Source organism: Desmodus rotundus, chromosome 10 (assembly GCF_022682495.2).
Source record: "Desmodus rotundus isolate HL8 chromosome 10, HLdesRot8A.1, whole genome shotgun sequence".
Taxonomy (NCBI): domain Eukaryota; kingdom Metazoa; phylum Chordata; class Mammalia; order Chiroptera; family Phyllostomidae; genus Desmodus; species Desmodus rotundus.
Genome location: NC_071396.1, coordinates 1903407 through 1916639, shown reverse-complemented (window position 1 = coordinate 1916639; position 13233 = coordinate 1903407). Strand labels below are relative to the sequence as shown.

At 45.8% G+C, this 13233-nt stretch overlaps 1 protein-coding gene across 8 annotated transcripts in view; it reads right to left on the bottom strand.

Moving 5' to 3' along the window:
• Window positions 1-1419: 1419 nt before the first annotated feature.
• Window positions 1420-13233, bottom strand: part of LOC112318827 (uncharacterized) — a 49667-nt gene continuing 37853 nt past the window's right edge. For 4 of the 8 annotated variants that reach the window (XR_008425295.1, XR_011650507.1, XR_011650503.1 and 1 more), the window contains 3 exons: window positions 8066-8186; window positions 6095-6246; window positions 1420-2377 (listed from right to left, as the gene is read on the bottom strand). Coding sequence is in view for 2 of the 8 variants with exons in the window: in XM_071219574.1 (XP_071075675.1) it covers window positions 2290-2377; window positions 6095-6246 (240 nt within the window). In the remaining 6 variants the exon portion in view is untranslated. The remainder of the gene's footprint in view (window positions 2378-6094; window positions 6247-8065; window positions 8187-13233) is intronic. The other 4 variants (XM_071219574.1, XM_071219573.1, XR_011650505.1 and 1 more) reach the window with 3 other exon arrangements.

Sequence of the window (13233 nt, the reverse complement as noted above, 5' to 3'; positions counted from 1 at the left end):
TTATGGTTTGTAGATCATTAATAAACCAAAGCGACTTCTTTGCGGTGAGCGAGAGGGTCAGAGGACACGCGAAAGAGCCCGCGTGAGCACCGCCAAGCTAACGTGACCTGACAAGGGCGCAAGGGGACATGGGGCGCGTGCCGCATGCAGGCCGCAGGGCTGCGGGCCGCGGGCGCTGTTTCAGGAACGATGCTCTGTATGCTGTGATTTAACTTAAGTGACGATGCTCTGTCTGCTGTGATGACCCGTGTTTAATTTAAGTGACGGCCTCCGCAGGCCTTCCGGGGGGCAGGTGTGTGAACTGGGAAGTCTGCGCGCCCACCTCCGGCCGCTCCCTGCGCCGGGCGCGGGGCCCTACAGGGAGCAAATGGGCGCGGACATGGCCCCATGAAGGGGTTCAGCTGGAGGGGACCCTTCGCTCTGGTCAGTGTGAACATTTTAGGGGCCGTGCATCTGTAGTTTAACGCGTGCTGTTTAATGTTCGTGGAAATGAGTCACGCAATGAATCACGAAAAAGCGCTGCCTTAGGAAGGGTGACCAGTGTGTGGGGTCCCAAGACCCCATTCTGGTGTCCGTTTCTAACTTCTCGAAGGGTTTCTTCCGCTGCTTATGACGCAGACTCTCACGGAAGGTTCCAGCACCAGCCCATTCTCCTACAGAGGACGCGGCTACCCCGCCTGTCGCGGAAAGGCCCGTACTGGGGCGTGGTCGTGGCGAATCAGGGGACCCGCTACTTCAGCAGCACCGATAGGTGGTGGAGAGGACAGACCCTGCCCAGCCGTGCGGAGAGCGGAGGTGAATGGGGGACGTGCCCTTCCCCGCGCAGGCAGGGCCAGAGGACCAGGCTGCGGGCACCTCGCAGGGGCCAGACCTGCGCGCTCTAGAGGGACCGACCCCAGGGGCGGGGCCCCAAGCTCCGTTTCCCAGCAGCAGTTTCGTGGACGCCGGCAGCTTCCCTCCGGGGCGCAGCGAGGGGCCCGACGCATGTCCGGGTACCCTTCCCCAAACACCGTGGAAATAATTCTGCACAACTCGCTTTGGGAAAGCTCTCCGGATTCGCTTTGGAGGGAAAACGCTTCCAGCGCAACCTTTGGACTATTTGGCAGCGGAAAAAACCCGCTGCTTTTTAATATGCGCATTAACTGAATTTAGACATAAAATCCATACCATATATATGTTCCCAAGGAGACTCTGAGGGATTTAAAGTATTTTTCACAAACAAATCAGTCCAACTGGCACAGACTGAGCCCTTACAATTTTAAAAGGAAATCGTATTTTCTGGAAGGATTTGGAAATCGACGTCCTAGCCATCTCTGTGGTATTTGTTCTTGGACATCAATGTGTGTGTGTTGTTTGTCGAAAAACTATGCAATGCCCCACATACTTAGAGTCTATTCTAACGAAGGTTTTTTTTTAAAAAAACTTCATCGCTCCAACATGAAGGTCACTGTTAGTAAGAGCTTGGAATCACCGGTAGTGTTTGCTTATGGTACTGTTCTTCGTATACACACGATTTACTATCACGAGCTGAATTAAAGCTGTTTCACTAGCGTGCATCCATACGAACTGTGTCCACGTGGATGAAGGTTTTCTGTGTATGGGGTTTGTAGCAGCTTCAAAGGTGCCCTTTTCCTGGGCTGCGCAGTGTAACAACTAAACGAAGAAGAAACGGACCCAGTCCGCGGATGGGGAGCACCGGTCACCGGCTGGGTTACGTCCCCTCGCCAGTCTTCAATTTCCTACATAAAACGTGGATACTAAAATCACCCCCACGGACACGCGTTCAGTTGCCCCCTGAGTAATCCTTTACAATGGATATTCTGCCATGGACAGCATGGTACTTATTATGTAAGGGACAGAGACGTAAGTCTAGAATCTCGGTAAAGTAGATTTCTTTTCCAAATTGCCTCAAAATATATCTTTAAAAAAAAAAAGAAACACAGAATAAGAATATCCCCCGTGAGTTCATCGTCAGCCCGCCGTGCCCTTTCTTACCTGGCAGGTGTGCTGACTGACTGACAGGCAGACAGGCAGCACTCCGGAAGACAGGTGTGATGTCTACGCAAAAGGTGCAATTACTCTTAAACCCCTGAACTCAGGAGCCCTCAGTGACCTAACGCAGTGGTGCCATCGTGGGGACTCTGGATGACTCGGGACGACTGTGGCCGATCGCCTCGCAAAATCGTTCCTTGTCCCTGAGCTTACGCCCTAAGTTATTTTACATTAAATAACACGCCATCAGCTCGACATAGAATGAGACTAGTGTATCATCGTGTTCTTAAACATTCATCAGCTCTGCGTCCTGTTTTTAATGTTTCGAGGCTTGTTACTAGAAAAATAGTTCCGTGTTTCTTTGCTTTCAAGTTGAGACTTCTTCCTGAAGGAAAAAGAAAAGAAAATATACACATTACTACATTTTCCCAAAGCCCACAGAACTTATATTGAAGTTAAATTATATTGGTCTTTCAAAACTACTCCTTTATGAATCATTAATCATTTAAAGAACCAATTTATGATAAGTCTTTTTTAAAAAAAAGGAAAAAAAAACCCTTTGAATAGAAAAGATCCCAAGGATAGTGTGAAGCTTGGAGTTGAAGCAAATATACTGAAAAATTCAAGTCATAGTTGAAGCTAGGTTTAAAAAAAAACATTTTTATACTGAAAAGCCAGTCTGTCACTAGGAGTGCCGTGGTGACATGCAGAAGCCGTGCCAGGCTGTGGTCAGCAGGGTTTATTTTTAGGGAAGAAACGCAGCCTCCTCGATCTGAGACTTTGCAGGAATGCTGGAGCGATCCCTCCATTTGAAAAGGATGGTCTTGCTGGCCGGTAGTCAAAATAATTCCAAAATTAAGCCCCGGCACCACTGCCACGTCGGTGCCACAGCTGGCATTACCCTGCTGTGATGGTTAACCATGGAAAGGAACCTCGGAAAATTAACAGTAACGTGTGTGTAACAGAAAATAAGCATTTTTTTCTCAGAAGAAAATACTCGTTTTTAAAAAGATGGTAGGCCTCTTGCTTATATAGACTTTAAAATTTGTCGGTGGGGGAGACAAGGAATGCATCATCGAGAAACAGAGGCTAGGGTTTTTTTAATTTTCATGTAAAGTATGACTTTATGATTACATCACGCTCCATTATAGGCTGAGTGTACTGATCGTATTTTTAGAATATTGATAACATCTTTCAAACTTTCAATGCTCCATTCAAAATTCAGTGTACAACCTAGCTCTCCCGAGCTTTTTGACTTCATTCCCCACTAATGACGTTATTTGCATACCTTACTATTTCTGGGAGATATTGTAAATGTATTCCTGGCTTCATAAATTATACAAGCATCTGTTCTTTCAATCAACAAGATACGGAATGTTTTTTGCATCAACCTGTGTGGAACAATGTATATAATACAATTTTATTACCCATGAGCGTTTAGTGAGTACTGACTTGGTAATAAAATGAATGTTTGAATGATTAGGATGGAGGAGGGAGGATGCAAAATAGCAAATAACGAGTGTATTCCAAAGTCCCATCTGTAGGAATTTCAGAAAAGAATTCATGACATTGAAGTAGCTATGATAACATTCTAAGTTTCTAGTCTACAGAGAAATTTCAAACTCGGTGAGGTTAGCAGAACGTGGCAGTTTCTCAGGACACAGCTGCATCGCTCCCGAAAGCTTCTCCCTCCCGGCTTTGCTATCCTAGAAAACACTACCATGGAGCAGAGGAAAGTCGATACGAGTTTTTGATACTGTTCTGATGCCTGTTATGTGGATACCTGTTTCCTCCAGCCAAGTCGTCTTTTTAAGGGCTGACCTTGAAGAACGAATAATCTAAAGTGGGCTTGGCCGTGCACTAGCCTCGCGCAGTGCGGCCGGGGGGCAGGGGCGGGGCCGCGGCCTCCCCTCCGCAGGTGCCTGTGGGCTGAGATAGGGTCCCAGCCAAAAAAAGTCAAGGGGCCGCTACAGTTACAGATCACATCGCTCAGGAAATCTCACGGAAATGAAATCCTTCCGCACAAGGTCTTCACCAAACGTGTGCCATGTGATGTGTGCGGACTAATTGTTTCAAGGATTTGAGACTCGATTTTGAACCTTGATTCATGGCCTCTTCCAGACCTGAGAGTCTGTGATTTTTTTAAAGTTTTTTTCCTACTTTTAATTTCCTTAATCAAAGAGAATGACTCTATAGGGCTCGGTTTGCATTTCCTTCATCCCACACGTTAGCAAGCACACAGGCCAAACTCGGTACAATTTAGTTAGCAGCTCACGTGCGTTTTCTTTTATGAAATATTAATGGGTCGGCTTGTTCCTTAAACAATAAGACCACAGGGCAACTCGATCCATTGAAATCATAACCGAGGGGAGAAAAACAAAGACTTCCTTCATTCAGTGGTTCCTCCATGTTTGTACCAACCTATGAGCGAGCGCTCCTTATGAAATGTGCAGGGATAATCCGAATACTTAGCAACTTTAAACAACTCATTGTATCCTTTATGACTGTTTCTCTTCCAAAAAAGTCATACTGAAATAGAGAGAGAGAAAGAGAGGAGGGGGGCGGGGGGGGGGGGGAAGAGGGGGAGAGGGAGGGGGAGGGAGAGGGAGAGGGAGAGGGAGAGGGAGAGGGAGAGAGAGAGAGAGAGAGAGAGAGAGAGAGAGAGAGAGAGAGAGAGAGAGAGAACATCCTTCCACACAAATTGTCAAATCTTCACTCTTGGGCTTCACTCTTGGGCTGCTTTCCTTTTGTTTAATTTTATTTTTCAATTACAGTTTATACACTATGTTATTTTGCATTAGTTGCATGTGTACAGCCTAGTGGTTAGACTATCATATACTGTACATAATGGTCTCCCCGCCCCTGTATCTCCACAGGGCCCCATACCGAGTTATCACAATATCATCGACTGTCCCCTGCCTAGAACTCTGTAGCCCCGTGGCTGTTCTGTGACTACCAGTCCACACTTCCTCTTTTTCACACAGTCCCCCAAACCCATCCCCCCGACAGCTGTCAGTCTGTTCCATTTTGCTTGCTGGTTTGTTTTGTTCTTTAGATTCCACATATCAGTGAGATCATACGGTATTTGTCTTTCTCTGTCTGGCTTATTTCCCTTAGCCTAATGCCCCACGGCTCCATCCGTGCTGTTGCAAATGGTAAGGTTTAATTATTTTTGTGGCCAACTGATATTCCATCATATGTAGGTGCCGAGACTTTTTGAAAAGACGTTTAACATCACTGATCGTGGGAGAAATGCAAATTAAAACCACTGTGAGGTATCACTTCACACCTGTCAGAATGCCTACTCTCAATAAACCAACACACGAGTGCTGGTGAGGATGTGAAGAAAGGGGAACCCTAGTGCACTGTTGGTGGGAATGCAGACGGGTGCAGCCACTGTGGAAAGCAGTATGGAGTTTCCTCAAAAAAAAAAAAAAAAAAAAAAAAAAGGAGCCAGTGATTCCACTTCTGGGGATTTACCTGAAGAAGAGACATAATTCACTAATTCAAAAGAACACATGTGCCCCTACGTTCATGGCAGCGTTATTTACCACAGCCGAGCTACGGAAGCGGCCCAAGTGCCCAATAGATGGGTAGGTATGAGCTTCTATTTTTAACACCTTTTTTCTTGTGGAGGTATTAGCTCATTTTTTCCAAACTTATACAGAAGACAATAGAACATGTACCCTGAGACTCCTAGGCCATCTGATCGACCCTGCCGGGCTTTAAAACAAGGTAGACGAGGGATGTGTAACGGAAAAAGGACCTGTGCGCCAGGAGGTGACAGGGTCTAGTTCCCACGCTGCATCGCCTTCCCTGTGCAGCGCCTTCAGGAGCAAGTGGAGGTGCTGCAGCCACTCATTTTTAAAATGAGAACTTGGCCTATGTGGCTCTCTCTCGGTCTAGTTCTGCTACTCAACGGTGGGGGCCCCCGAGGTCGGGAATGGTTGCTGGTTCATCTCTGGGCCTGAGAGCCTCCCATCTTTCCTTGAAGGCCGCAGGGGTGCAGGAGGTGCGGGCCATCTTTCCCTTAAACCTGTGGTGTGTATATATGTCCAGCTGCCCAACAAGACACAGCCTGTGTCCCCTCTTTACTATTTACCTGACTTTCTGGGGAACAGTGTGAGAGCCGCTGACTTCCACGTGGGTGCCCCAGGCGGCTGGGTGCTCTGGAATCTGAATTCTGCGGCGTATCAGGTGGTCACCCTCCAGGGCAGCGTGGAAACGTTGAACAGGTGCAGGCTCACCGTAGACCTGGCATAGAAATACCATATGTTAATGTATTCTAGAGCCTTCTTTTTCCAACACCTCAATGTCTAAAGAGTTGGTGACTATTTCATTGTCCTGTTTTCACACATGTGTCATGTGTCACATGTGTCATGCTTGCGACTGCTTTCTCTCCAGATGCCGACTTACACCGTGTCATCTGCGCTCAACACAGGGTGGCCCAAACTGCAATTCTTCACGTGACAGTGAACTCCCGCTTATTGCTCAAGACAAGAAATTCTGACCCCAAAGCAACAAACTGTATTGTAATAGTTACCTGGGAGGCTGAACATCTTCAAATAGTTTCAAACAGACTCATCCAAGCAAGTCAGTCAGATTCTGCCCTCACCCCATCCTCACCCCAGGGGAGGCAGACTCCGTGCTCTGAGGTTTCCAGGGAGGCTCTGTCCTTCTGGACAGAAAGCTATAAAAATACTTTATGCTTCAGGCTATTTTCAGCTTTTATTTTCTGGCAATAACTGGTCAAAGAAAACTCCTCCATTCTTTTTTTAGTGGTTTTGGGGGTAACAAAAGTAGTTTACTAAGTGGAGTTTCTTGAGCTAAATATTCATTTTTTTAAAGTTTCTTTTGTATTCTCAGTTCTAAACAGTGCCCTGTTTTGTAAGCTCAACTGAATGAAGCATAATTTTGCTAACTTACACCGATTTAAGAGCAATCATAATAGCACACAGCTGTCAGGGCCCAAACTGCAAGGTGGTAACTCCAATAAACAAGATCAGCTCCACGCAATACTTCAAGGGCACTTACGAGTTCCCAAGCCCTACTGCAGCCCCTCAAGGGCATCCCAGACACATACTATCATTTCTTTGTTATTAAAAATTAGTACAAAAAAGTTAACGGTGTTTATGGGAGACAAGAGGTATCAACCAATCAGCTTTCCTCTTCTATTTGGGCAGCAGCCCAAGGTAGAAGGAAGGGGCCCCGTTTCCCAGCTGCCTTTAACGAGAGCTTTTTATGTTACTTGAAATCAGTATTGTATTGGAAGCGCAACTTTTGTAAACCTCTGTGGTTACTAAAGATCTCTTACCGGAATGGACAGTACACTTTTACATTTAGATGTACATCCATTATCACGAGTCTGGAATACTTTAGGAGAAATAATGAAATAAAAATATGCATGGCATACTAAGAAATACAAAACAGATGTCTCCTAAATTTCAGCGTATTTATATACTTGTAAATAGTATATTTTTCCATAACACGGCATTTCGTCTTCAGGGCAGTTCGTGCGCATCCGTGGGAGGGTGGGGGCGGCAGACGAGGACCAAGTTTATTCCCAGTTCTGCTCTTGAAACTGCCTAAGGCAGTTAGTTACTCAGAGTGCGACAGAGCGGTTCTCCCTGCTGAAATATCTGAGCGAATACAGATGGACAATTTGCATCAAGATGCATTTGTCATGCTTTTGCACACGTCCGACAGGTGATTTGCTCGTCACTCGCTCCTGGTTTGGATGTTTTGGAAGGTCTCAGAGACTGGTCCTTCCAAATCCGCTCCGGGGCTCTGTGTGTGTTCCTTATGCTCCTGCAGAAACAGGCTGGAGTAGGAGGTGGCGTTCACTCCCTGGCTCGACGGTTTTCTCGTTTGCTCTGGAACTCCCAGGAGAGTCAGTTCAGGTGGTTGATGCAAGACCTTAGAAATGTAAGGAGAGTCTTCCGGAATCGCGAGTTCAAGTTCCCAAATAGAAATCGTCTGTTTGTTCTGAGGATTAGAAAGCAGAGCCCCGTTCCACCTCCCTAGCTAACTTAGCAACTGCTCTCCAGAGCCCCCGAAGCAGGAAGGAAAGTACCTGTCCGTCTGAAGCCACGCAGACTGAAGCTGCTTCCTCTGCGCAGAGCCACAAAGAAACGGCGGGAGGAAGAAAGGGGAGGCTTCCAAATGAGCAGGGTACCGTGTCAGGGCAGTTTTACCTTAAAAAAAAAGGAAAAGAAACTGAAACTGCCTTCGCTGTGTGTTCCTTCATGAAATTCTCAGTTATAAAAGTCTATGGTTTAAGTTTAGAGAGTATCAAATGAGGAATTGATACCAAATAGGGCATGTGTTTTACTTTAAATAGACCTGTTCTGCTTCTTTGGTTATAGATTATTAACGGAAAGTGAGTATGAATTTGAATTATTTCCCATTCAGTTAAGAGCTTAAACATACACTCTTGTAAAATGGAATCTTAAGAAGTAACTGCTAAATTAATGACTTATTAAAAAATGCTGACCAACTGTTCATTCTATTTCCATTATTATAAAGCATACACTAGGGTTATATTTCCTATGAAAATAGATTAGTACCTAAATTTCCAGTTCCTTAGATTTTTTTTTAATTCACCTAGTGTAAGTGAATCACTTTATCTCATAGAAGAGGAAATGGATACTTTCAAAATTTAAGTCAGTTTCCTTATGTTCTCATAAGTACACAGAGACAACGCCCACAGCCAGCTCCTAACCGGGGCCCTTTCCCGGGCTCACTTCCTCCTTGAGGCGCTCAGTCAGGTTCACGGTCAAGCTGAACCTCTCGTCCCAACTTTCAAAACCGTCACCGTTGCTCCAGCCCTGGTGTGACTTTTGGTTCATTTTCTGAGTTTATTGTTTATGCTGCTTCAGTCAAAAGGTAATACCTACAGTTTTATAATACTTAGTAACTTCTTTTACTCCTAGTCTGATTGTTTTTCTCTTTTTTTAAAATGCATTTGAGAACCTAGCATTTGGCAGTCCCCTCCGATCAGTGTCACTCTCGGGTGCCCCCTGGACAGTGGCTCTCTCCAGCCAGCCCTTCCCTCCCGTGTCCCCAAAGCCACTGGCAAATACACTTGATCTCAAAATGTCATAACTCATAACCCTCCATTATGTTTCCTTTGAAGAGCAGGGAGGCTTAATGGGTTTCTCCTTTGTTATTTTTCCCTGGGACCCAGAGTCGAATGCCTTCTATTTTTGCAATAAATAAAACTTGTATATAGTTCTGAAACCTCTGGACACATCACCATCCCTCCTCCTCCTTTTTTTTCAAAAGCAGCTAAGTTACTTTCCCATATTTGAAATTAAGAAGAAGAGATCAAAACTTGGAAACAGGAAAAACCAGTCTCTGGAGAAATACGCAGCCTCCCTCACAATGGTATGGTCTCCACGTAGCTTCCCATCCATCTATCGACAGCCTGAAACTGTAAAAAAGCTCCGGCCCTACTGGGTGCACAAGAGACACGATTCACAGTATGTTGTGAGAGGTTTTCGCCGACGTTCATTATTCATATAGACATTTAGGGCAACTATTCCACTAGTTTGAATCTTGCTCTTTAGGGCTTACCTTCTTGCCTTACATTCTCCCCCACCAAGAAATAGATCAACGGATTCCTATACAAATCCACTCTGAATGTACAGAAAAATGGACTATGGAAAGTGGGAAGCCCATGAAAATGAAAAAAAAAAAAAAAAGAAAACAAAAACCAAACAGATTTCCCGAAGCCTGGTGTGAGCACGTATTTTGGAGGCCAGCAGGTCTCCACTGAGGCTGCCTGCCTTGTCCCCGTGGGAAGCAGACCTGGGCCCCGCCCATGGCGACCAGAGGAACCTGTGAGCACGACCGTGTGCGAGCTGTTTCTCTATGACCCCTCGACAGGAGGGCGCGGGGAGGGGCTTCCCCAGAGCCGGAGAACTAGGTGGTCCATGATGAGCGGTTTCTCTGTGTGTGTGTGTGTGTGTGTGTGTGTGTGTGAGTGAGAACACATCTTCATTGTGAGCCATCCCCCTGCACTATCATCTGACGTAAAGGGAAAATGACTGGAGATGGTCAGAGAGATGCCTCTTTCCCCTGTGTGATTGACTGGCCAGTAACCCAAGCTGAAAAGAGTTCTCCATCGCCCCGAGGCAGAGCGGCCTTGCAGGAAGAGAACTCCCAGAGCGAGGGGCCCGGGCCCTGCCTGGGCGAGGACGGTGAGGACAGCACCCCCACCACCACGTGGTGCCTGGGTCTGAAATGGCGGCTGTGACCTGAAGGTTAACTCTAGAACCCTCTGATGGCAGGGGGGGTGTGATCCCCACTGGAGAGACTGGCCATGTCACTCGCCTCCCTCTCCGTGCCTCAGTTTCCCCAGCTGCAAAATGAGAAGGGTGGGCTAGATAATCCCTTCATCCTCTTCCATTTTAGCAGTCTCTTTTCTCTAACCACTAAGTCCCTGAAAGTATTCGGGGAAGCACTGAACAATTCTTGTCCATTAAAAAGATGAGTAGCAATGACCCCGGAAGAAAATGGACAGAGGTGTGCCAGGGAGAAAGGAACTCGGCTTCTTCAAACATCCCCTTTGCCTCTCCTGACCTGGCCTCTCTCGGACTTTGCAGTCCAGCCACGCTGGTCTGGCCCATGCACACTCGTTCCCTAACGCAGATGAGTTGTACCCTGCCGCCTTCTCTGAAACCCCCCAAAATAGCTTGAAGAGGGTGTGGGAGTAAAACTGGTCATTCTTTGCTTTGGCCGGATCCTCTCATTTTAATCCCCATCTCCCACGTTTAAAATAAATGCATTCCGTCCATATTAAGGTGACCAAAAGGGTTTCTGGCTTCACTTCCCCTTGTGTCTAATGGATTTGGAGAGAACGGCTGATCGATTTAGCGAGGCCAGCATTTTACAGAGCTGCCCAAAGAGCCACTTACAACGACGCACAAACAGCACTTGTATGGATGTGGTATGAAGCCCTTTTCAGGTCTTTAAAAAGAAAGCCTTGCATAGCCCGATATTCTTTCTGTCCATCACTGGAGCCTCTGCGTTCTACCCTTCCTAACTGCCCTTAATCCCGCCTCAAACATTGAGACTCAGAAATTCCTGGTCTAGGAACCCCTTGGAGTGTTTCTCGTCCATGGGCCCCAGAAGGCACCCCCAAGGGGCTTTAGAGCAACAGCCCAAGTGATTGCAAAGGAGGCAACACCCCAAATATCAAGGAAGAGCACAAAAAATAAAATGAGGATGTATATACACACCATGCAAGGTCATACGGCAGTGAAGGACGTAAACATTAACTACAATGCCGACGATGCAGAGGGACACGATGTGGGGTGAGAAAAGCTAGTTCTAGTGGGGCCACGTAGAAAATCGTTTTTGCAAAGGTCAAAGAAGCAAAACTATCCCATACACGGAAACACGGTCCCACAGCAGCTCAGGACAGTGGCAAGGCCACTGTGAAAGCGTGCGTGGGTCACGCAGCACATACTCCAAGGGGCACCGTTCTGATCACGCCCAGGTGGGTGTGAGGGCAGGCAGCTCCTAAAGTAGTAAAGGACTCACCTTGCCCACCTGTGTGTGGCGGCCTTGGGAGTGGGAGCGTCTGGGGTAGGGGAGGGAGGGTGGGGGGCAGCAGCATTGGGTGTGGTTTTAGTCCTTGACGGGATGGCAGATTAACAAGAGTTCATAAAGTGGCATCTCATCTGGGTATTTATCAAAGAGTAGATTCCCAGAAACAATCTGAGACTCTTTGCTGGGTCTGGGGCAGGAGGGGACGCAGGTATAAAACCAACTGTGTTCCCCATGTGGAGGGTTTTTCAATCTATCTATTCTTTTGCCCCCCAGAATCTTTTTTTTTTTGCTTCCAATACAAGAAAAATAGATACTTCAGATCAGAATATTGCAGTATATGGCCCCATGGAGCTACATCAGATTCCAATGGTCGTGATTTTCTTTCAAATGTCAACTAAGTGTGGAGATCTCCCATCCTGATTCTGTGAAAGGGGTGCGTTCACTTGTCCCCATGCCACACACGCACCTCCTGTGGGTGGCTCCCCTGTGAGGAAAGCACGCATAGGGTCCAGGCGTTTCCGGGAACAGAGCGGGCTCCCCAGACCTCCTCCTGCACGTCGGCCGAGCCCTTCACTTCTACTCTACATGCCACCTGTAGAAGGTGGGGTTTCTCTACAAAAAATACTAGGACTAAAAGTTGGCCAAATCATTTGGAAATTTAGGAATTAATGTATTCAGGGTGGTTGTCTTTTTCCAAAGCAGACAGACACATTCTAGTATACACGCTCACAGCTGGCTCAGCCAAAGCAGTGTCATCTTAATTAAAAAATAAACGGAAATGCATCCCAAGGGCATGTTAAAGTCACTTATTCTCAACAAGTCTCAGGCATCTCAATCTTGGTATGATTTAAAAACTCATTAGATTTTCAAATTATTTAAATCTACTGGAAAATACATGAAATCTCACGTTGTGTCTTTTTGGAGCATGAGAACGAAGTTATCCACCAGTTACTAATCTAACCCACGCTCCTGGACAAACTACGCTCTGCTTTTCTAATAACTATTTATCTATCTAGATATATAACATTGGATAGTAGGAAGGTATAAAATAATTGATTACATATTTCTGCCTATCTGTATTTGAGAAAAATCCTACTTCTGGAAGAATGTAACAACTCATTTTTATATCTGCAGGAACATTTTAAGTAAAGTGTTAATTTTTAGGGTTTTATTGTTAAGTCATTATAATAAACATTCTTTTAAAAGAACGTCTTCGAATTTAAACTTTTCTCTCTGGTGACATTTGAAACACAATCTATGTTGTGTGCTATGGAAGAATTCAGAGAACAAATGGTCATTTATATATAATAATCACTCCATTATACATCAGGTTAACATAAAACACTTCACTTGGAGAGGAAAATATTTTGCCTATAATTCTAATTGTTGACCACCATTTAATACGTGTCTATAATATACCATCATCACGTCACGTATAGGTAAGATGACAATCCTAAAATCAAACACACAAAATGGGGAGGGGATACTGCAGGAAAAAAGGGGGGGGGGACCTGTAAACTAGTTAAATTAATTAAGTTAATATAAACCAAAACATGCCTTTTTTCCCCCAGCTTGATTAGGTCAACTCATAAGCCAGGTTTGAAAGATAATTTGCTCAGTTTTTCTACCAGAAAAGAACGAGGACAAGCACAGGAGAGAAGAGGTTTGAAATAAGACGCCCTGACA